Source organism: Trichoderma citrinoviride (assembly GCF_003025115.1).
Source record: "Trichoderma citrinoviride strain TUCIM 6016 unplaced genomic scaffold BBK36scaffold_11, whole genome shotgun sequence".
NCBI lineage: Eukaryota > Fungi > Ascomycota > Sordariomycetes > Hypocreales > Hypocreaceae > Trichoderma > Trichoderma citrinoviride.
Window position 1 is genome coordinate 1,187,330 of NW_020194719.1, and position 20,166 is coordinate 1,207,495.

At 55.3% G+C, this 20,166-nt stretch overlaps 8 protein-coding genes across 8 annotated transcripts; 6 read left to right on the forward strand and 2 right to left on the reverse strand.

Moving 5' to 3' along the window:
• Positions 1-2,452: 2,452 nt before the first annotated feature.
• Positions 2,453-4,019, forward strand: BBK36DRAFT_1170947 (MFS general substrate transporter; the record flags this gene model as incomplete). Its single annotated transcript, XM_024895507.1, has 2 exons — positions 2,453-3,624; positions 3,713-4,019. 2 exons carry the CDS (start codon positions 2,453-2,455, stop codon positions 4,017-4,019), a joined length of 1,479 nt encoding a protein of 492 aa, XP_024747696.1.
• A 265-nt stretch (positions 4,020-4,284) lies between these two features.
• On the forward strand, positions 4,285-5,720 carry BBK36DRAFT_1136091 (Aminomethyltransferase folate-binding domain-containing protein; the record flags this gene model as incomplete). Its single annotated transcript, XM_024892863.1, has 2 exons — positions 4,285-4,303; positions 4,450-5,720. The coding sequence occupies exon 2, from the start codon at positions 4,455-4,457 to the stop codon at positions 5,718-5,720; it is 1,266 nt and encodes a 421-aa protein (XP_024747697.1). The 5' UTR covers positions 4,285-4,303; positions 4,450-4,454.
• A 1,088-nt stretch (positions 5,721-6,808) lies between these two features.
• Positions 6,809-8,658, forward strand: BBK36DRAFT_1179285 (hypothetical protein; the record flags this gene model as incomplete). The annotated part of the gene is made up of 4 exons (XM_024896167.1): positions 6,809-7,078; positions 7,163-7,551; positions 7,647-7,867; positions 7,943-8,658. 4 exons carry the CDS (start codon positions 6,809-6,811, stop codon positions 8,656-8,658), a joined length of 1,596 nt encoding a protein of 531 aa, XP_024747698.1.
• A 456-nt stretch (positions 8,659-9,114) lies between these two features.
• Positions 9,115-9,945, forward strand: BBK36DRAFT_1143204 (hypothetical protein; the record flags this gene model as incomplete). The annotated part of the gene is made up of 1 exon (XM_024893581.1): positions 9,115-9,945. The coding sequence occupies one exon, from the start codon at positions 9,115-9,117 to the stop codon at positions 9,943-9,945; it is 831 nt and encodes a 276-aa protein (XP_024747699.1).
• Positions 9,946-10,062: 117 nt separating this feature from the next.
• Positions 10,063-11,199, reverse strand: BBK36DRAFT_1124345 (hypothetical protein; the record flags this gene model as incomplete). The annotated part of the gene is made up of 1 exon (XM_024891157.1): positions 10,063-11,199. One exon carries the CDS (start codon positions 11,197-11,199, stop codon positions 10,063-10,065), a length of 1,137 nt encoding a protein of 378 aa, XP_024747700.1.
• Positions 11,200-11,906: 707 nt separating this feature from the next.
• Positions 11,907-13,113, forward strand: BBK36DRAFT_1124730 (Clavaminate synthase-like protein; the record flags this gene model as incomplete). Its single annotated transcript, XM_024891188.1, has 4 exons — positions 11,907-11,951; positions 12,020-12,619; positions 12,689-12,915; positions 12,981-13,113. The coding sequence occupies 4 exons, from the start codon at positions 11,907-11,909 to the stop codon at positions 13,111-13,113; spliced, it is 1,005 nt and encodes a 334-aa protein (XP_024747701.1).
• Positions 13,114-13,573: 460 nt separating this feature from the next.
• On the forward strand, positions 13,574-14,725 carry BBK36DRAFT_1161436 (hypothetical protein; the record flags this gene model as incomplete). The annotated part of the gene is made up of 1 exon (XM_024894371.1): positions 13,574-14,725. The coding sequence occupies one exon, from the start codon at positions 13,574-13,576 to the stop codon at positions 14,723-14,725; it is 1,152 nt and encodes a 383-aa protein (XP_024747702.1).
• A 2,725-nt stretch (positions 14,726-17,450) lies between these two features.
• Positions 17,451-19,980, reverse strand: BBK36DRAFT_1179307 (Rgp1-domain-containing protein; the record flags this gene model as incomplete). Its single annotated transcript, XM_024896168.1, has 3 exons — positions 17,451-19,384; positions 19,734-19,740; positions 19,897-19,980. The coding sequence occupies 3 exons, from the start codon at positions 19,978-19,980 to the stop codon at positions 17,451-17,453; spliced, it is 2,025 nt and encodes a 674-aa protein (XP_024747703.1).
• Between the last annotated feature and the right edge of the window lie 186 nt (positions 19,981-20,166).

Below are 20,166 nucleotides of genomic sequence, written 5' to 3' on the forward strand. Positions count from 1 at the left end.
ATGCAGCCACCGTTCGGAGAGATTGATCCAAGGCTCGTGTTGGCCTTAGAGCGGTTGCTCCTTTGCGGACGAACATGCTATCGGTCATCCGAACCGCTATCCAATGGGGACAATGGGTGAAGGATATCCTTGGGCGACGCTGAGGCAGCGAGACATCGCCATACTGACTTTCTTATCCTTGGGTAGGATACTGGACTTTCCCACTCAGCGGTACTCCCTCCTGAACTGGATCCTGCATCCCACGACGGAGTGGTACTATAAGTCACTCCAGCAAGCGGCATCTTCCGAATTTACGCACTACTTGAGATATTGTCGGCATTAGTGGGTGATTATCACCTACCTAGTAACGGCGGCCAGTTCCACGGCGGTACGAGTACCTCGTGCTGCCCAAAGTAGGAGAGATAACAGCCCAGGTCCCGGCCCGGGTCCGACTCCAGTTGTGCTCAGCTTCCCCGGCTTCAGCTTCCCCGGTCTTCCTAAGACTTCAGCTTCCCCAACTTCCCCAAGACTCAGCTTCCCCAACTTTCCCACAGCTCAGCTTCCCCGGCTTTCCTGGACCCAGAAGCCCATGAGATGCCGAGGAGCAAGTGCCGGTTTCTCTGGGGACCTTCTCGTCCGAGCCACACCACCTTGAAGGCCTGATCTACAGCTGGGGTTATCGGTATGACAACCTTTTCCCGATGGGTTCCTGATTGACCTTCTCCCTGCGTTGCATTGCCATCTCGTACACTTCAGATGGTGTTGGTTACTCATCAATTAGCCTGCCGAGCTAATGCATCTCAGAGTGCGATCTTGGATGGGGAGCTCGACCTACTACCAGGTGGCTGGCCACATACCAAAGGCTGTGACATTGTGTCCATATATATAGTCACTTGGCCTTGGCGGTTGGCCATTTTCCGTACTATCACCTCGACGGTTGATAGAGAACAACATGTGTCTAGGCAGAATAACGGAGGAGCTGACTGCTTGACTCCCTGTATAACGACGTGGACTCATACACGATATGTTCGGCAGTTATGATGCTCTTCATGTGCAGAGTTGGCTCATCTCTACAACTCTCACGCTGTCGAGAAGACCCCCATTATGGGTCGCATCATACTTGGCTTTGTCTCGCGCGGCTTCTCATCTTGCTGTGCCTTCCACTCATCCTAGAACAGGTGTATGATATCTATAGCTTTCCGAATGAATAACTGAATGCGACTTGAACAGATCTGGCGACACCAACAGGAATTTGTTTCTTGATGCGATAGAAAAAGTTCTACATGAAAGGCGCTCCAATGGCCACGGCAATGTCCGCCATCCTAGTGCACTTCTCGATTACCTTAATGGCACTGGCCGCACCAAAAGCATGGTTCCGAATGGCCGGGCTCGTCATCTTATGCGCTCGGTCGATCGATCGAAGCCGACCGCAATACAGCTGACCAGACGGGGCAACTCGAAATCCAACGCGTATATCAGAGGCCTTGTGTAAGCTGTGCAGAGCAACTCGGTATCGTGTCCATCAGAGGTTCGCCCGTCCCAGGCTTTTAAACACCAGCAATATCTCGCATCGCTCGTTGTGCCGGCTCGGCGTAGACAGTCTACTGATTACGAGTGATCCCAACAGCTTGCGAGCGTTCAACAAAGGAGACATGTGGAAGAGCAGGAAACGAAGGACGTTCGGTATGGCTTCACTGTGTCTGGAGCGGGATGTCTGCTACGGATGCCACATCCGCATCCCACCAGCAGCCCGCGGCCCCGCGCGTTCATCTGCAATGCAACCCGAGGGGCTCGCCGGAACATGCCGTATCGGGCTGGTGAGCCTGATTCGGAGGAACTGCCGACCGACTGAAGAAACTCGATTCTGTTCGGCAACGAATGAGGCGCATCTGGCGCCCGTCTGGCTCCTTGGCCTGGAGAGCAGAGCGTCAGCTGTCCATCAACAGATTTGCTCGCGAGCCGTGGGACAACCAAAGCCGCTTCATCGCGTTTATCCGCCCGTGGCTGGCTTCAAACTGTCGCGCTCGTACGGTGACGCGGAAACCCATGTACGAAATATGTATGAAGCCCGGATGCCCTGCCAAATCCATCCCATGTCGCCGCGGAGCGATTCAGCAGCAGCTAATTCCCGGTCTGGCGGTGCGATCCGCTCCACTAAACCGGGCCATGAACCCAATTTCCAATGCCACCGAGGATGGATGAGTTCCCGTATAAGAGCAAGGGGGTTCGCTGATTTAGCCATGTCTGGCGGACACGAGAGTCTTGCCGTCAATACTGCGTGCGCAGCGGCGCATTCACGATGGCGCCTCGACACGGGCAGCGACCCGACGACATTGCGCTTGAGAGCCCGCCAGGGACGCCTCGATCCGACACCGAAAAGGCCCGCCGGCCGGACGAGATTGAAGACGACGACGACGGCAACGATGAAAATGCGCTCCGCCGCCCCGTGTCTGTCGCGGCATCGGCGCACTCGATGGCCAACAGGCCCGGGTCTCTGCTCCATGAGGCCTGCTTCCTCTTCGTTGTGTCCATGGCTCAATTCACCGGGCAGACGGGCCTGGCCCTCTCGGTCATCGCCGCGCACATCATCGGCCAGAGCTGGGAAAACGTGAGCAATAGCCAGCTGAGCTGGTTCGCGGCTGCGTTCGCCCTGACCAACGGCACCTTCATCCTCGTCGCGGGTCGACTGGGCGATTTGTACGGGCATCGACGGCTCTTCATCATTGGCTTCGCCTGGTACGGGCTATGGTTTCTGCTGGGCGGCTTCAGCGTTTATGCGACGACGACGACGCTGTTCATCTGTTGCCGCGCGTTTCAGGGCATCGGAGCAGGACTGGTGCTGCCAAATGCGGTGGCCATCCTGGGGAGAACCTATCCGCCCGGCCGACGAAAGGAGCTGGTGTTTAGTCTCTTTGGAGCCACGGCCCCTGCGGGATTCAATGTCGCTGGGCTCTTCATCGCACTGCTGGCACAGCGAGTGTGGTGGCCCTGGTCGTACTGGATCATGGCCATCTTCTGCTTTGGCCTCTCAATCGCCGGCATCTTCGTGATCCCGGCAACGCTGGATCCGCCGCCGACGACAAACAGTTCGAGCGAGAAGGGACCCGTATTCGACTTTATCGAACGAGTCGACGTTCCAGGCGCGCTTCTGGGCATCACCGGCCTCGCCCTCATCAACTTCTCTTGGAACCAGGCCCCCATTGTCGGGTGGGCAACCCCATACACCTATACCCTTCTCGTTGTGGGCTTCCTATTCTTGGGTGGCTTCGGCTTCGTCGAGCGCAAGGCAAAGTTTCCACTGCTTCCGACTTCGGTCTTTACGGGGGATCTTGGGTGGACTCTGAGCTGCATCGCGGCAGGCTGGGCCAGCTTTGGCATTGGCCTGTTTTACTACTACCAGTTCATGGAGGTCATCAAGGGCGACGAGCCGCTCATTGTTGTGGCGAAATGGGCTCCGGCTCCCATCATGGGTGTCATTGCGGGCCTCACGACTGCGTATCTTCTGAGTCGCGTGTCGCCGAGCGTCATCATGTTCATGGCCTTGTGCGGATTCCTCATTGCGAGCACGCTGCTGGCCACCATCCCGGTCCATCAGACGTACTGGGCACAAGCGTTTGTGCTGACGGTCGTATACCCCTTTGGCATGTAAGTGGGAGGAAGCAAGCGGACATGTCTATCCTGTCCTAGAAGATGAAAAGGTATCTCGACTTGAAGTGCTAACTTTGATCATTAGGGACATGTCGTTTCCTGCGGGATGCATTCTCCTAAGCAATGCCATGCCACGCGAGCATCAGGGCCTCGCGGCCTCTCTCATTGCCACGACAATCAACTATTCCATCTCTGTGAGTCTGGGATTCGCGGGGACGATTGAGACGCAACTGAACCGTCATGGGAAAGACTTGTTGAGAGGATATCGCTCGGCGCTGTACTTTAGTGTTGGTTTGGCGGGATTCGGGATGGTTTTGACGCTGCTCTTCATGTTTGTGTCCTGGCGACGGAGTCGGAGGCCGACCGGGTCAAGGACTCCGGTGCCTGCCTAGTCATGGCATATCGAATGATTTATGTCTATCACCACATGTGGAGCTGGTGATGCTGTCAATATAGGCATTAGTATATATCTTCCATTGGTCGAAGATTATATATGCATGGGTGAAGCATATATCTATGCTGGTGCAAGAGACGGCTGCACTCGGCCCAAGCCGGATTTCCCCACCAAAACCCACGTCCACCGTTCCCCACCATCGGATCACGCTTAGTATTACCATTCTTTTCCTCCTCAAGTGGTTCGTTTCTCCGAATTTCCCAATTCACTGCGTCATCCACCGCCGAAGCCGCCCTTCTTCTCGCCGTCTTCCTGCGTCTTTCAAACTTCACGTGAGTTGCGTGAATCAAATTTGGCAACTTCCTGTGACGATTCGAACTGATTCATCAAGCTCGAATCCGCAACACCAGCAAAAAAACATCTTCCCTCCTCGATGGCCTCGACGCCGATAACGCGCAGCCTCTCGCGGCGTCCCCTGCACGACTTCTCCTCCTTCTCCTCCTCCTCCCCAACCCGCATCTGTCGCAACTGCAAGCTCCCCCGCCGCCCATTCTCAAGCGCCGCCGCCGTCCCGTCATCATCATCACCACCGCCTCGGCCCCCAGCCTCGGGCATCGCACCCCTCTCCTCGAGACAGCTGCTCTCCGTGGCCGGCCCCGACGCGGCCAAGTTCCTGCAGGGCATCATCACCCAAAACGTCGTCTCCCGCATGGGCGAGCCCCGGACCGATCCGTTTTACACGGCGTTTCTGAACGCCACGGGGCGGGTGCTGCACGACGTCTTCATCTATCCCGTTCGGGGCGCTGCTGCTGCTGCGGGTGACTCGGCGGCGCAGGAGGGAGACGGCTTCTTGATCGAGGTGGATGCGGCGCAGATGAATGCGCTGATGAAATACATCAAGCGCTACAAGCTCAGAGCAAAAGTCGCCTTTCGAGCAATCGATCCGGGCGAGATTTCCGTCTGGCACGCATGGAACGACAACACCACCCCCAGCTCGACCCTCGACAACATCCCGCCAGACTCATCGAGGATCGTCTTCCAGGACCCCCGCGCCCCCGGCCTCGGCCACAGAATCATCCAGCTCGCCGGCCAAAAACCCCCCGAGATCGACATCGAGCGCGCCACGGAAGACGCCTACACGATCCGCCGGTACCTCCACGGCGTGCCCGAGGGCCAGGACGAGATCCTGCGCGAGCAGGCCCTGCCCCTCGAGAGCAACATGGAGCACATGAACGGCATCGACTTCCACAAGGGCTGCTACGTCGGCCAGGAGCTCACCATCCGCACCAAGCACCGCGGCGTCGTGCGCAAGCGCATCCTGCCCTGCGCCATCTACGACCCTGCCAAGGCGGCGCCCCCGAGCCTCGTCTACGACCCGGACTACTACTCCGAAAGCGCGGGAAGCCCCGAGGCGCTGACCGCGGACATGATTCCCGCCGAGACCAGCATCGGGCGCTCCGGCAAGCGCGGGCGCAGCGCCGGCAAGTGGCTCCGCGGCCTGGGCAACATCGGGCTGGGGCTGTGCCGCCTCGAGATCATGACGGACGTGGTGCTGCCCGGGGAGCAGGCGGCGGCCACGTTCCGCGACGGCGACGAGTTTGAGCTGGAGTGGGGGGAGGAGGACAACAAGAGCGGCGTCAAGGTCAAGGCGTTTGTGCCGGAGTGGCTGAGGCGGAATCTAGACGGACAGCAGCGATGAGGGGATGGGCATAGATTTGGACAGTTGATCAGTGTGCTATATATACCCTCGCAAGGAGGGCTGTATACTTGTTTGTATGGACGAACGAATCATGTACGATATCTAGACGGAGAATAATACCCTCCCTTGTTGTGCAAAAGGGTTGTCATCAAGGCCCTCAACTCACGCAGCGTCAGTCTCGGCGTTTGTTTGCCAAACACATTGTGGTGACGGCGAGTGAATCCTTCGCGATGTTATACAGGGACGCCGAGCCACAAAGCCTGCGCCTTATTCTCACTTCAAATGTACCGGCGCATTGGCACCAAGGCTTGTATTATGCAGTCAGCACTCTCTCGTCAACTCAATCACACATCGTCAGACAGGTTCAAAATCCTTTCGATGACGAGTAGTCGCCCAGCCAACTGCAAGGGGTGAGCCGCGAGGCTAACCTGAAAGGCGGAATCTGCGTCTAAAGCAATAGTGAGCCATTCTGACCAGACGTGGTTGGATCGTTCGATTCAGGAGCCGTCAGCATCGCGTCGCCGTTGGAGTTATGTACTACTACTGAAGCGTAGCAGTAGGGCTGAGAAATGTGCTCCACAACGGCCTGCAGCTGAAACCCCAGGCTGCTCTTTTGGCTGGGGAGGTCGTGATGGGATCACATGAGTGGTTGACGTCAAAATAAGAAACCATAGTTCTTTGGCCCTGGCCCCTGGCCCTTTCAAGCCATCGGCTGTGGTCATAGGTATTCTGGAGGTGCTAAAATGCATGGCGCATGGAGAAGGCTCTAAAAGAAAGAACTGAGCCTGAATCCACGGGCTGTCGCTGACCACCTCATGGGTTGCACACCATCACGGAGCTTATTGTGAAGCTGTGGTCATGCACCTTCCACCGCCAACACCCAAGTCCCTAATGTTTGCCAGCGGATGTAACCCTGCAGAGGTGAACCAGAGACCTGGGCTTTGCGGGGAGGCAGCCTCACAAGGAGACCTTGTATAAGTCAGAGTATCGTCCATGCCCTCTTTGCGTGTCGTGTCTCTCATGGTTTGCATCACTCGCGCAATCCCACACATAACAACCTTCAAAATAGATTTCCAAAATCTGCACTCATGGGCTCCCAGCCTCCCGTCAGCAAGCGTCTCATCGTCTGCTGCGATGGAACGTGGATGAATAGCGACAACGGCTATGAAGAGCCAACTCTCCAGCACCCTGAGCCGACGCTTCAAGTACCGTCGAATGTCACCCGAATCAGCCGCTGCTTCAAGCGGCGTTGCAACGATGGCACGCTGCAAGTGATCTCGTACGAGTCGGGAGTTGGCACTGGCAGTAATCTCATTGATCACCTCACCGGTGGTGCATTTGGCTTGGGTCTTTCTGAAGTAAGGATAGCTGCGAAGCCCTTTCCTGTCAATCATAGCGGCAGCGTGGTACCAAGAGGAAGAGGAGCTGACACGAGCATACAGCGAGTCCGCGAAGCGTATTCCTACCTTTGCGCGAACCATATCGACGGCGATGAAATTTTCCTCGTTGGGTTTTCGCGAGGCGCCTTCACAGCTCGATCGGTCGCGGGCATGGTCGGGAACTTGGGCCTTCTTACTAGAGAAGGCTTGGAGTACTTCTATCCCATCTTCAAGGACATGGAGAACTGGAACAATGACAAGTATGAAGACGAGTTTCCAGGACAGCCGTTCCCCAACAAGCCCAAAGGACCAAATGCGGCGGACGAATACCGAGCAAGACTCGAGAAGATGGGCTACACTCGTGTGTACCAGGAAAACGGCGAGTTGATCAAGATCAAGGCCGTCTGCGTTTGGGACACTGTTGGCAGCTTAGGCATCCCCAAGGTGTCGTGGTTGGATAAGATTGGCATCCATCCCTCAAATGAAGAATAAGTCTCCCCTTTCGTTGCATTCGACGCATGTTATCGCAAAGAGCTAACATCCACAGTACATATAAGTGGCATGACACGTCGCTTTCGGATCGCATCGAGCACGCCTTTCAAGCACTTGCTCTGGATGAGACTCGTGCTCCATTCTCCCCGGCTGTCTGGGAGAGGCTTCCTGAGAACAGGTTGACGACCGACCTCAGACAGGTCTGGTTCCCAGGCAATCATGCAAACTGCGGCGGTGGGTGGCCAGACCAAGAAGCCGCCGACGCCTCGCTTGCCTGTAAGTGGTCCCTTATGCTGGACAGCATCATTGAGGACGAATTTCCAATCAAGAGCTGACAGTGGTGCAAAATAGGGATGATGGACCAGATGGCATCTGTAGGAGTTGAATTCGACTTGTCATGCCTCGAGAGAGTTGCACAGAAGACCATCGGTTACTATAAGAGCCTGAAACCCGCAAAGAAGACGCTGAAATGGGCTGTTGAACCCATCTATAAGGAAAACCAACCAGTTCGGCCGTGGGCACTGGGATCCATCAACAAGGCTGGCGATTTCATATACAAGCTCTCGGGATTCGAAAACAGGACTCCCGGGTTGTATAAGCGAACCGACCCAGAGACTGACCGCGAGACCGGCATCTTTCTGCAAGACACCAACGAGCGCATTCATAGCTCGGCCAGAGTTCGGCTTGCTTGCAAGGGGCTTGGCTTGGACGATAAAGCCGTGTGGACCTGCCCATCCATGGCCAATTGGCAGCTGAAGCACACCGATGCAACATTCGAGGACCCGATCCCTCGCAACCCGAGCTGGTGGCAGGGTCCTCCGGATGAATCTGGGGTCGATAAGCAACAGGATGGGAGATGGATCTGGGAATATGCCGGACCGCAGCGCTCTGCGCCCACAGATCCCAAGCAGAGAATCATGGTGGAAGAGCCGCTAGGGCCATATGAGCGGTATCTCCTACAGCTGTCAGAGGGAACACCAAACGTTTACCTATTTGCCGAGACCCAGGATATCGACTGGCAAGGCAAGAAGATTCCCGCTCTAAGAAGCGGGAGGGATGTCGCCTGAGGAGCGCAACCTTGTTTGGGAATTTGTGATGTGATGTTGAAATAATGTATCTGAGCAGCATTTGTATCCATAGCCGGGAGTTCAGCATATAAATTTTGGATCGAAATTGAGTAGGCAGCATATAATAGATATAGTAGATGTTGAATGATACTTGAAGATCGAATTGGCCTTGAGATGGAGTGGCGAATACCTGAGGCTTTGGCGCATCACGTGATAGCGTATCGAGCGCTGTCTCGTTCAAGCGCGGAAGTCGCGACTCGAATTGAATCTGTCACTCATAAATCGTACAGGCATCAGGCAGGCACCCTTTTAGTCCACATCCAACCTCTGCATTTTTTCTCTCTTCTCGTCAAACTCCCGATCTCTACTCTCTTCTCACCGCGCTGCATTCATTCGAAAAGACAACTCAAAGGCCATCATCTCATAGAACTTGGAAGACCCCGACAGACTCTCACAATGAGCGACGACAAGGCGGACCTTTTACGGTTCGCAACTGAATATGCAGACAACAATATTGATCTCTACGAACTTCTCGGCGTGGATGCTCTCACCCCCAAGGAAGATGTCCACCGGGCTTGGAGAAAAGCGTCCTTGAACAACCACCCGGACAAGGCGCGTGAGAAGTTTGATGCGGCAAAATGGGAGCTATTCGAAAGAGCAAGGGACATTCTGTCCGATCCCAATGCTCGTGCGGCCTACGACCAGTCTCTTAAGGCCAAGCTGCTGCGCAAACAAGAGCGCGAGGCAATGGACAAGGAGCACCAAAGATTTGCCGACGACCTCGAGGCCCGCGAAAATGCCCACAGACAGCAGATGCAACAGCAGCAGCAGCGGGAACAGGAGAAGCTAGCCAAGGAGCGAGAGCGACTTGCAGAAGTGCAGCGTCTTCATGACGAAGAGAAGGAGCGGCAGGCTAAGGCAGCGCAGGACTTGGAGGACAGGGCCGAGGCTCTTCGTAGAGTGAGGGAGAATAGGGAGGAAAAGGCAAGGCGGAAGCAGATGAAGAAGTCAATCAAGGCCACAAAAGGTATCAAGAAGCAGCCAGGGCCTTCAAATGGCACTGTTCTTGTTCCCGGCGACTACCTCGTGGATCTCGGTTCGGTCAAGAAGAAGTACTGGGAACTGGTCTGCGACAAGCTGCGGGCCGTTCAAGCAGTGAGGAACCTGCAGAAGCTTGATGCTACGAACAGTCAGGAGCTCGAGGACGCGGAGAAGAAGATGATAGAGGCTCGACAACGCATTCACGATGCGGAGATGAAGTTTCAGCAGGACACAGCAGCCGTCTAACCCACGCCTAATTCGAACAAATAGCCATCATCACCGAGTCATTTCAACTCCTGTCTGCTATCTATCATCTATCCACCACCAAGCATAACTGCGCAAAAAGGGCAAGCTCGGCGGTCTTCAAACGTTTTGGTCAAGTCGAAGGATCCTTATAGCATTGCCTCCCATGATGGCCTTTGCCTCCCCCGACCCTTCGCCAACAGCCTTGGTCACCGCGTCGGCATTCAAGCTCACGCTCTCCCACTCTCCTTGCTCATCAGTTTCGAGAGGGGGGAAGAAGGGATGGTCGGTTCCAAACATCAACCTATCAGCACCGCTGGCGTCTATTGCTGCCTTGAGCCCAACCTCGGAATAAATGACGGCGTCGAGGTAGATTTGCTCCTTCAAGACATCCCAGATTGTTCGCCGACCCTTACCGGCCTTGCCCTCCCTGACCAGCTGTCCATCATGCATGATGCAGCTTTCAATCCTGCCTGCTAAGAAGGGCAGAGTCCCTCCGCTGTGGGCCAATATCATTCTCAGATCCCGTACTTTGTCAAACACGCCGGACAGGTACATCCGCGCCACTGCGATGGTGGTTTCCATGGGAAAGCCCAAGGCAAGGGGCAGAACGTGGCCGTACTCTGCGCTGGCTCTGGGCCCCCAAACTTCGTTGGGCAGTCCATAGTGCGGATGCAGGAATATGGCCAGGTTTGCCGCCGCCAAAGCTTCGAATATTGGCAGCAAAGCAGGATCGTCAAGTCCCTTGCCCAGACCTGAGGTGCCGAGGATGATGCCTCTGCAATATTGAAGGCTCTGCACATGGGATATCGCGGCGAGCACCGTCTCCAGAGGCGCAGTCAGGGGCAATGTCGCAAAGAAGAACAAGCGCCCGGGATGCTCGCTACACATGCGCGAGAACTCTTGGTTGACTGACTCCCCAATCTTTCCCGATTCAGATGCGCTGAGGAAGTCGAGCCATGGATTAGCCAGGGATATTACCGAAATGTCGATGCCATGGGTGTCCATGAAGTGGATTTTCTGAGCGAGTGATGCGAAGTGAGAAGTGAGCGGCCGTCCAGGAGGCTTAGCTGTCGGATCATTGGTGGCTTCCTCGAGCGCCTTCAGTTCAGCTTCGAGGAGTATCAGGCGCGGCTCTGGTGTCTGCGGAAACGTGCGGACGAGAGGGATTGTGGTGCGAGATTCGAGAATCTTGATGTAAGATGGCGGATACATGTGCGTGTGGATGTCCACAACGCGCATCTTGGAAGCTGCCATACCACAAGCCGGGGAAAGGTGAATCGTTCTGTCACGATGATGATCTCCGAGGTTTGTCTATGAGAAGAAGACTTCTTGTTGAGACAGGCTCATCCTCTCTCGTCTGAACAGCACGCGGGAGTATTGCGGGGAAGCGGCGATAGCCCTCAAGTGGCTTTCCGCCGCCCAAGGAGTCACTTAACGAACGGACATGTTACACTGAGACATGGGAGGTGATAGAACTGATACGCCTCTTCATGCGTTGTCTTTAAGAGGGGCACGGCACAGTAACGATCACAGCCCCGCACGATTCTCGACTCCCCACCGCGATTATCAGCCCGTTGCACCAGTCAGAGTCGAGCAGATCAGCCATCCCATGCATACAGCACAAGACTAAGCCGACTAGCTGCCGTCTCTTGGCCCAGCTTATCGCGGCCTCAAGCTTTGGCTCTAGATACGCATGTGTCGAAGGTCGGAGGAAGCTCTCACCAGTGGCGGTTCGAATTCGTCTGCCGGCACCCGCGCTATCCCGTGAGAACTTACGGCGCCGCCGACGAATGTAGCAATAATGATGTTGCATCGGAATGGAGAGATGTTTGTAGCTTGCGCTAGCTGAGCCTTTCCTTTTAGATATAAATACGAAGGACGACACATGTGCCTAAATCTTTCCTCAGCAGTATTATTCCGCATCTGTGAATCAAGCATTCTCTCGTCTCATCGGAGGCATAATGGCGGCTAATGCGGCAGTGAGCAAAGATGGGCTCTTCATCCCCGTGAGTGACCATACTAAGCTGCTGAAGATACGACTCTATGCCGATGCAAAGGCTCATGATTCATTCAGCTCATCGACTTCTCCGAGTTTCTAAATGGCAACGCATCTACTCGCCAAAAGACAGCCGAGGCCATCCTCAAAGGCTTCCAAGATGCCGGCTTCATCTATCTGAAGAACCACCCAATCTCCCAGGAAACCGTCAAGCACACCTTCGACATGTCGGCAAACTTCTTTGCCCAACCTCTGGAAAAGAAAGCGGCCCTGTCGTGGACCACTCCGCAGGCCAACCGCGGGTACGTGGCCCACGGGCGAGAAAAGGTGTCGCTGCTCAAGGACAATGCCGAGGTGGAAAAGGTGCGCAGCGCGGTGCCGGATCTGAAGGAAAGCCTTGAGATCGGCCGGGACGACGAAGAAGGGCATCCGAACAATTGGCCTAGCGAAGAGGGCTCCATTGTGGGCTTCCGGGCGGACATGGTGAGCTTCTTTGAGCAGTGCAAGGCGTTGCACGTGCAAGTCATGCGGGCCATTGCCATGGGGATGGGTTTCGAAGAGACTTTCTTTGATCGGTTTGTTGACGTGGGCGATAACAACTTGCGGCTGCTGCATTATCCGGAAGTCAAGTCGGATGTCTTTAATACGCCAGGCCAAGTTCGTGCCGGGGAGCACAGCGTAAGCAGGCCCGTTATATGTCATGTTACACACGGTGTTGTTTCCCCTCCTGACGAGTTTCTGATATAGGATTACGGATCTATTACTCTTCTGTTCCAGGATGACCGGGGCGGTCTTCAGGTGAAGAGTCCCAACGGAACGTTTGTTGATGCGACTCCTATCGAAGGTACCATCGTTGTCAATGCCGGCGACTTGTTGGCGAGATGGAGCAACGATACAATCAAGAGCACTATTCACAGAGTCGTTGAGCCGCCAAGGAAAGAGGGCACGACGTATCCTTCACGATATAGCATTGCGTAAGTGGCATGATGTAAAAAGGTTTTCGTTTGACGCTGTGCAAGTTCTAACGCGGGGATGTTAGCTACTTTTGCAACCCCAACTTCAAGGACCTGATTGAGGCGCTGCCGGGGACGTATGCTACCGAGCACGAGAAGAAGTATGCCGGCATCAACAGCGGCGATTACCTCGTCCAGAGACTCACGGCGACATATTGACGGGCTCATGAGAGCTGTCTGACATTCGATGACGAGGTGTGGTCATCGAGGAGCGCTCGTTTGATTACCATGTAGTATTGTGACCATGGCCTAACAGGCATCATGCCTCACCCGCTTGGGATATTCATCAAGTGACAAGCTTTTGACGACAGGCATCGATGTTCAGCCGCAGTCCAGGGAGTTCGAGAGGGGTCGCGTCATGTGCAGGTTTAGTAGAGCCATGGATGTGTGGGGGTGGCTTTTTGGGTAGCGATCCTTCGAAATGCGAGCTGTCATTACATGTGCTTCTCTTCTGCTTATAAAGGGGCTGCCCTGACCTTGTCCCGTCTCTCCTCATCTGAACAGACGTGTTCTCCAAATGTCTACTTCCTGTGGTGGAGCTATTCGTGCTGCGCAATAGCACTCAAAGACCATGATATTCACCTTTGCTTCTGAGTGACATAAGTCGTTCCCTTGCATCATGGCTTGGGGCAGCACCGAAAAGGCCAGCAGCTACACAGCCAATGCTGAGATCCGTCCAGATGACGACGAAGACATTGAAGCCTTCTTTACGCGCAACGGATTCGACGGAAAGACTAGAGAGGCGTGCGATGAATATGCTCGGATGCGCTTCCCCGGCGTAGAAGCCACGCCTTCGCCAACGCAGGGCTATTGCTCTTATACATTGAGTCTATCAAAGGACTATTTGCTGCAGTTTCGGCCTGTGGCGTTCATGCTGGATATGAATACCTGCAGGGAGGCCAAAGCTATTTACGGCAGATACGCTCCAACGACGACGTATTTGGGCGAGGTCCAGGGCATTCCTTCACAGGACCGTGATGGGCATGTAAGCCCACCAATGATGCACGTCTATCTGCACAAGAGAATTCCGGGAATCCCGCTATCGGAGTTTCGGAGGAGGAGGAAAGACGGGATGAAGGGGCGAGAGGCTGAAGCTGAGGATAGGATATACAAGAGGAGGCTAATGCGTGGGCTGGCCAAGGTGTTTGCCCTCGGTTTTCGTGCAAGACAGCCTTTCAAAGAGTGTATCTCCAAGGGTAGAATCGGCGAGTCGATGCAATGGCGGCTGAGTCTCTTGAACGGCCTGCCATCTGAAGACGCAGACCTGCAAAGACACGTTTCGGAAGCGCAGAGCCAGTTCCACGGCATCCAGGCGTCCGACTGGTGTCTCACCCACGGCGACCTCCTCCCGGCAAACATCCTCGTCCACCCAAAGACAGGCCGTCTCACGGGCCTCATCGACTGGGCCGAAGCGGAGTGGCTCCCCTTCGGCATGGCCCTCTACGGGATTGAGGAAATGCTCGGCGAGACTGTCGTTCCGTCGTCTCAGGGGTTCCGATATTACGCAGATCACCGAGAGCTGCGCCATCTCTTTTGGTGCGAGTTTCTAGCTTTGACGGGACAGAGGCGGATGAGTGCGGTTCAGGTACAAAGAGTGGAAGCGGCGCGGAAGCTGGGGATTTTGTTTTGGAGGGGGATTGCGTTTGATGATGGGAGGATGGATCGTGTTGTTGAGGAGGGGAGGGATGAGGAGGAGTTGCAGAAGCTGCGGCTGTTTCTTAGGGCGCCGGGGGTTTCTGAGGGATCTGGCAGAGTGCGCGATAAGAGGTAGTTTTGGCATCTTGGACATCTTGCGTGGTGGATGAAGAATACATGTAGATAGGGGGGAAGCATATCGGTAGAAGTTGAGGTTGGTGATATCGAATACTAGTAAGGTAGTACTTCGTACGAGTATCAACGTCAAAGGTGGAGTGACACCATGAAACCCATCAGCTCCGTTCCACGAGGTAGCGCCCTCTTCGCTGTGGGTCACCCGAATTTAGCGTACTGGATCGTGCGTTCAGCGGGGTCGCACCCCTGTAGCGCCCATTCCGTAGGGTATAAATACAGCGGTCCCCCCCGCCCACGACCTCCAACGTCACAGCGATACGACTTTTCGAACCAAAACGACAAGCCCAGGCCACGTCCCTATATAATCCAAAAGTGCGGCACTGATCATCGCGGAACAGTCGAGCGGACTCGAGACTCGTTGGAGGCAGGGCCCGCCGGTGAAGGCGACGATTCGACCCTCGGCTGCTTCCGCCTCTTCTTTTTTTTTTGTCCTTTTTTTTTTTTCCTCTTCTTTTTTTGCATGAGCTGGATGATACGTTCAGAGATTTGATTTCTCGATTTCTTTTCATAGCTCCTCTGCAATGATGGGTATGAGAGGTGTCTGTAGTTCGGAGACCTCGTACCCTGGCCCTTTTTCTTATTGCAGAAGTCTGCTGTAGATATCACGGAACAACCGAGGGGCACCGGACGTTGCTGGAGGCAGAACCAGTCAAACAAGGTCAATAGCGTGACGATATCGCCTTCGTCGCAACACAATATTCTCCTCTGCCTTCTATCCCCCCTTTTTCTAGTGGAACGGAATACTCTGTGAGAAGCTGGCCGATTCCTCACAAATATCTCTCCTCGATGCTGCAAAGAACACTGGCCATCGCCATCGTTGGCGCTCGGACCCTCGCACCGCAGACGTGCCAGCTGCAGGCCACACTCCTTTATAGGCCAGATTCTTGCTACCATATTCCAACAAACAGCCGGCTGGTGGAACAGTCGAGTGGTATCAGAGGCAGCTTAAAGGGCCAGTGGGCTGACCTTAGACGCGGCAGTTCGAATGCCCGTTGCAGCTGAGACCGCTCACTGCTCCACGATTTTTTTCGGCCTTTTTTTCCTTTTTGCCTCTGATTGTACAGAAATACTCCTCTGGCAGATACCGAGAAATTGATTCTCCTCGACGCGAATACGCACTTTCCAACTACTCACAGCTTCAGTGGAACGAGAAATCCAAATCTTTGGCTTCGTGGAGGAGGGCTCCTTTCTCCCACATACCGACAACTGCCGCCCACGCTGCCCTCCTCAGACTGACAGGTGCCAGCGCAGGCCACATCCCTTGATAGGCCAGAAACTCGCCTTGCTTTTCCAAACAGCCGGCTACTCAAGTGGGATAGTCGAGTGGAAGACTGTTCAGGCGAGGGGGCTTTCCTTAGACGCGGTAGGTTCGAGTGCCGATAAGTGCAGATTCCATTCGACTGTTCCACGATTTTTTTGGACATTGTCTGTTATTTTTTGCCTCTGCAACATTTCGATGAATCTGCAGAATACCGAGCAGCTTGATTCTCCTCGACACGAGTACGCTTTTCAACTACAGCTGCATTCAGAAAAAAGGGGGGAACCTCCAGGATTCCTTCCAGACCGACAGCTCCTCCCTCCCTCGGATGAGGCACACCCCTCAACACTCACGCACGCTCCTGCCTTTTTATCCAAAGCCCAGACCAGGCCACGCCTCCCTATAGGCCAGGGATTTCCTTCCCTTCTCCCAATAGCTGGTGGAATGGTCGAGTTGGTGAGCCTGACGAGGTACTACCTAGGTACGCCGACCGACGCCCGCGGAAGCGGAAGACGTCGTGTTCGAACGTTGTCAATGGCGGAACCGTTCGACTGGTCTGCCATTTTTTTTTTTTTTTTTTTTTTTTTTTTTTTTTGACGATTCCTTTTTTGCTCCTTTTCTTTTGGACTGTATAGAAGAAAAAAAGAGAGAGTCTGATTCTCTGCCAGACAGAAAGAAGTTGACTGATCGAGTCTCTTTTGGTATGAGGTATTCTCGAACAGCAGCCAAAAAGGAATAGGGGCAGCACAGGGAGAGGTAATGAACTCAGCCAGGCCCTCCACGGATGCTCCTTCCCGCGCAACCAGTGAACCCACACACACCATCACGCCCGCTCCTTCCCTCTTCATACCAAAATCCAGACCACACACAGGCCAGGCCACGCCCCTTGATAAGCCAGAAACTTCTTTCCCTTTCATAATAGCTGGCGGAACAGTCGAGTGGTAATTCGCAGCGAGGCGCATGCCGGCCGGCACAGAACGATGAGACGTCCCGTTCGAATTCCGCTGCATGTAGACACTCGACTGTTCTGTCAATTTTTTGCCAGTCTGTCTGTCTTTTTGTCTTCTTTTTCTTATTTGGTTTTTTCTCGTATGTGAGTGACATTCATTGTCTGCAGGAAATTTAAGAGAGATCTCTCTCGTGATATTTTATTGACGACGGTAATGTGATGGCTTCGTAACTGATGTAGGTAGACCTTGATAATTAGCGAGTATAATGAGTACCCGAATTTCCTTGACCCAGACTGTCATCACAAAGAAGCTCTGAAGGCAGAATCTCTTCATTCAAGCTTGATATGTTACATTTCTTCAAAAGAGGCTCAACTTCAAAGCTCGCAAAACTGTCCCTCTCAACATCAAATAACCCAATATCACCCCCACGGCAACACCAAGCACGTAACTCTCTACTTCTACACAATAAGCCCCTCCTCAGACGCCTCGTCCCTCTCCAAGCGCTCCAACCCGGTCCCGACCGCTCCGTACACGCGCAGAGGCACGGGCACGTCGAAGCTCTCGCACGTCAGGTTCTCGACAGCCACGAGGACCAAGCCCCCCTTGTCGTCCCTCGAGATCTGCTCCAGCAGCGGATACGGCGTTTGCTGCCCCTTGGACGCGTCGTGGCCCTGTGAGGGCACGACGAACTCGACGCGGATCTTCCATTCGAAACTGACGCCGCTGGTGACGAATTCGGGCGTGGCTGAGATGGGTATCGTAGGGGTGAAGACCACCCGCCGTGTGAAGAGCGTGGACTCGGACGAGGCAACGTACACCTTGCGCGTTACTCTATGTATGCTCGAGTCGGATCGCAGAGCTAGCGACGAGTCTATTCTTTCAGATGACTCCAGCGTCGCATGGACCGCATAGCAGGGAATGTCGGCATCGGCAAAGTCAATGACCATGGTCACAACCTCTCCCAAGCGGTAGGCAGGCCGAGTCAGCATCACCACGCCGACCCTCTGCCCGTTGCGCGCAATCTCGAAGCGACTGGCGCTCTGCTGTCCTTGGCCCGTCTGGTTGCTCTTCATGATCGCGAGACGAATCGCTTCTTTGGCCGAGGTCGTCTCTTCAAAGCTAGATGACGAAAGCCGCCGTAGATCCGGAGTCGCTGTTGGGGACAGCAGTGAGCCCCCTGTTTTGTCGCCAGGCCGATTCGTCAGGCTGTCGACGTATGATAAAAAGTCGCTCATGGCAGCAGATCCTCCCGACGCCTCGCGCTCTGCGTGGCTCTTCTGCTGCTTCCCAACCATCTTGACCAGAGCCTCATCGCGTAGTAAGATGTAAGGATTCATGAGGTCGTGTCCGAGAATCTCACCGTGGCTGTTGACGCTGCCTAGGACACGGAATGGCACCTCGACCGTGCGGACATGCTGCTCTCTAGCACCTCCTGGTCTCTGAGTGCCAATAACTAAGCTGTATGAAATCTTGATTGCCTTTCCCTTATGCGTAGGAGGCAAGCCTTTCGGGAGCTTGAAGGTGTACTCGAACGAACGGCTCTCGCCAGGAGCCAGCTGCAGGTCGACGAAGAGGATCGACTGTGGCGTGCTGAGCAACGGAACGGCCTTTGAGTTTGCAACCCCACGCATCTCCTTGATGGTGCTCAGCTCTCCGCCACCGAGGAAATCGCCCAGAGAATTACTTATGCTGCCCCAGCCAAAGCCGCGTAAAAGGCCATTCTCCCGACGTCCCGAGTCGAGTCCAACCACTCCACCGCCTCGCCCGCCAACAACGGCCTTCTTCTTGACTTGCTCAAAGGGCGCAAGGCTGATGAGGGACCCGTCCAGCGAGAAGGAGCCTTGGATTTGGGCAAAGCCCATCATCAGCGACTCGGTCCTCGACTGATGCGGAGAAAAGGCTGAGCCACGGCGCGGGTACGATGGTCTCCCGGAACCTCTCGTCAGAGGCGGCGCTACGTACTCCGAGGCCAACGTCTCGGACGAGTTGTTGCTGATGGAGTAAAATTCACCGCTGCTTCGAGGAGTCCCCCCAGCCATGCTCGTGCTGGAGAGTATGCGGGCGGTAAGGACTGGCCTGTCGGGCACAGGCGGAAGCTGTTCCTTTGAGCGTATGGGGATGTTGCCGTCAACCGGTCCTGTTCTCGGGCTCAGCATGCTGTTGCCAGACGCTTTTCGAGGGCTCGGAACCGTCTCCGAGTCTGGCGCAGGCGCAGCGGGGAACCGAAAGTCGGGCATGGGGCTGGGCATGGGGCTGGCCAAGGCCTTGGAGGACCTGCGCTGTACCGATAGAGTTGAAGACTGAGGGCTCCTCGGAACGGGTATGCGGCCAAATCGATCGGGGGGATACGAAGCGTTGAAAGGAGAGGAGGATGGCCTTTGTGAGAATGAGCCTAGGGAGAAGTCAGTCAGCCAATTGACGCCCGTGTAAACAGAACAGTTCGACGACTTGTCAAGTAGAGTTTCATACCAGACTGCGGAGTCGAGGGAATAGTGGGCGGGCCGCGAGACGCAATCTGCAAGCTGCTGGCGCGGTTATGCGAGTGCCGCTGCGCCCGTGGAGAGTTGTCATAGCGCGGCAACTGCGAATGCTCGTCGATGGTGCTGGTGGTCGATCCGATGGACACAATGGATATGGATCGCTTGTGCGCATGGCCGCGGGACTCGCCGGAAGCAACGGGCTGAGGCCATTGGATCGAGCCCTGCCGGCTTCTCGCGCTCGGCGAGGGCACGCTCAGCGACAGGGCGGCTCGTCGATGGCCTCTGGCCGACGCTGCCGCCTTGCCGCGGGTCTGAATGGGCGAGAATGAGAGTTGGATTGGGCGTGCGGGTGAGAGGAGAAGGGCTGCAGCTGCTGCTGTTGCTGCTGCTGGCTCGCCTCGGGGGCAATGTTTCGAAAGGTGACGGTGCATTGGACCGCCTCGCCCGCGAAGACGGTCTGGTCGCGCCAGTGGACAAAGACGCGGATGTTGCTGAAGCCGTCGGCCATGGTGAAGGTGCCTCGGTCTCAGCGCGAGGCGGGTGCAAGGCGGCGGCCAGGACAAGGCCGAGCCGACATCTCCAGCCCGCTGCTGCGTCTAGCCTTGCCGGGGAGCGCCGCACAGCTAGGCCGAGGTCTGGGGGCGAGAGAGGGAGGTGAGCTGGTGATGGCGGATTGCGGTTGAGGTGGCAACGT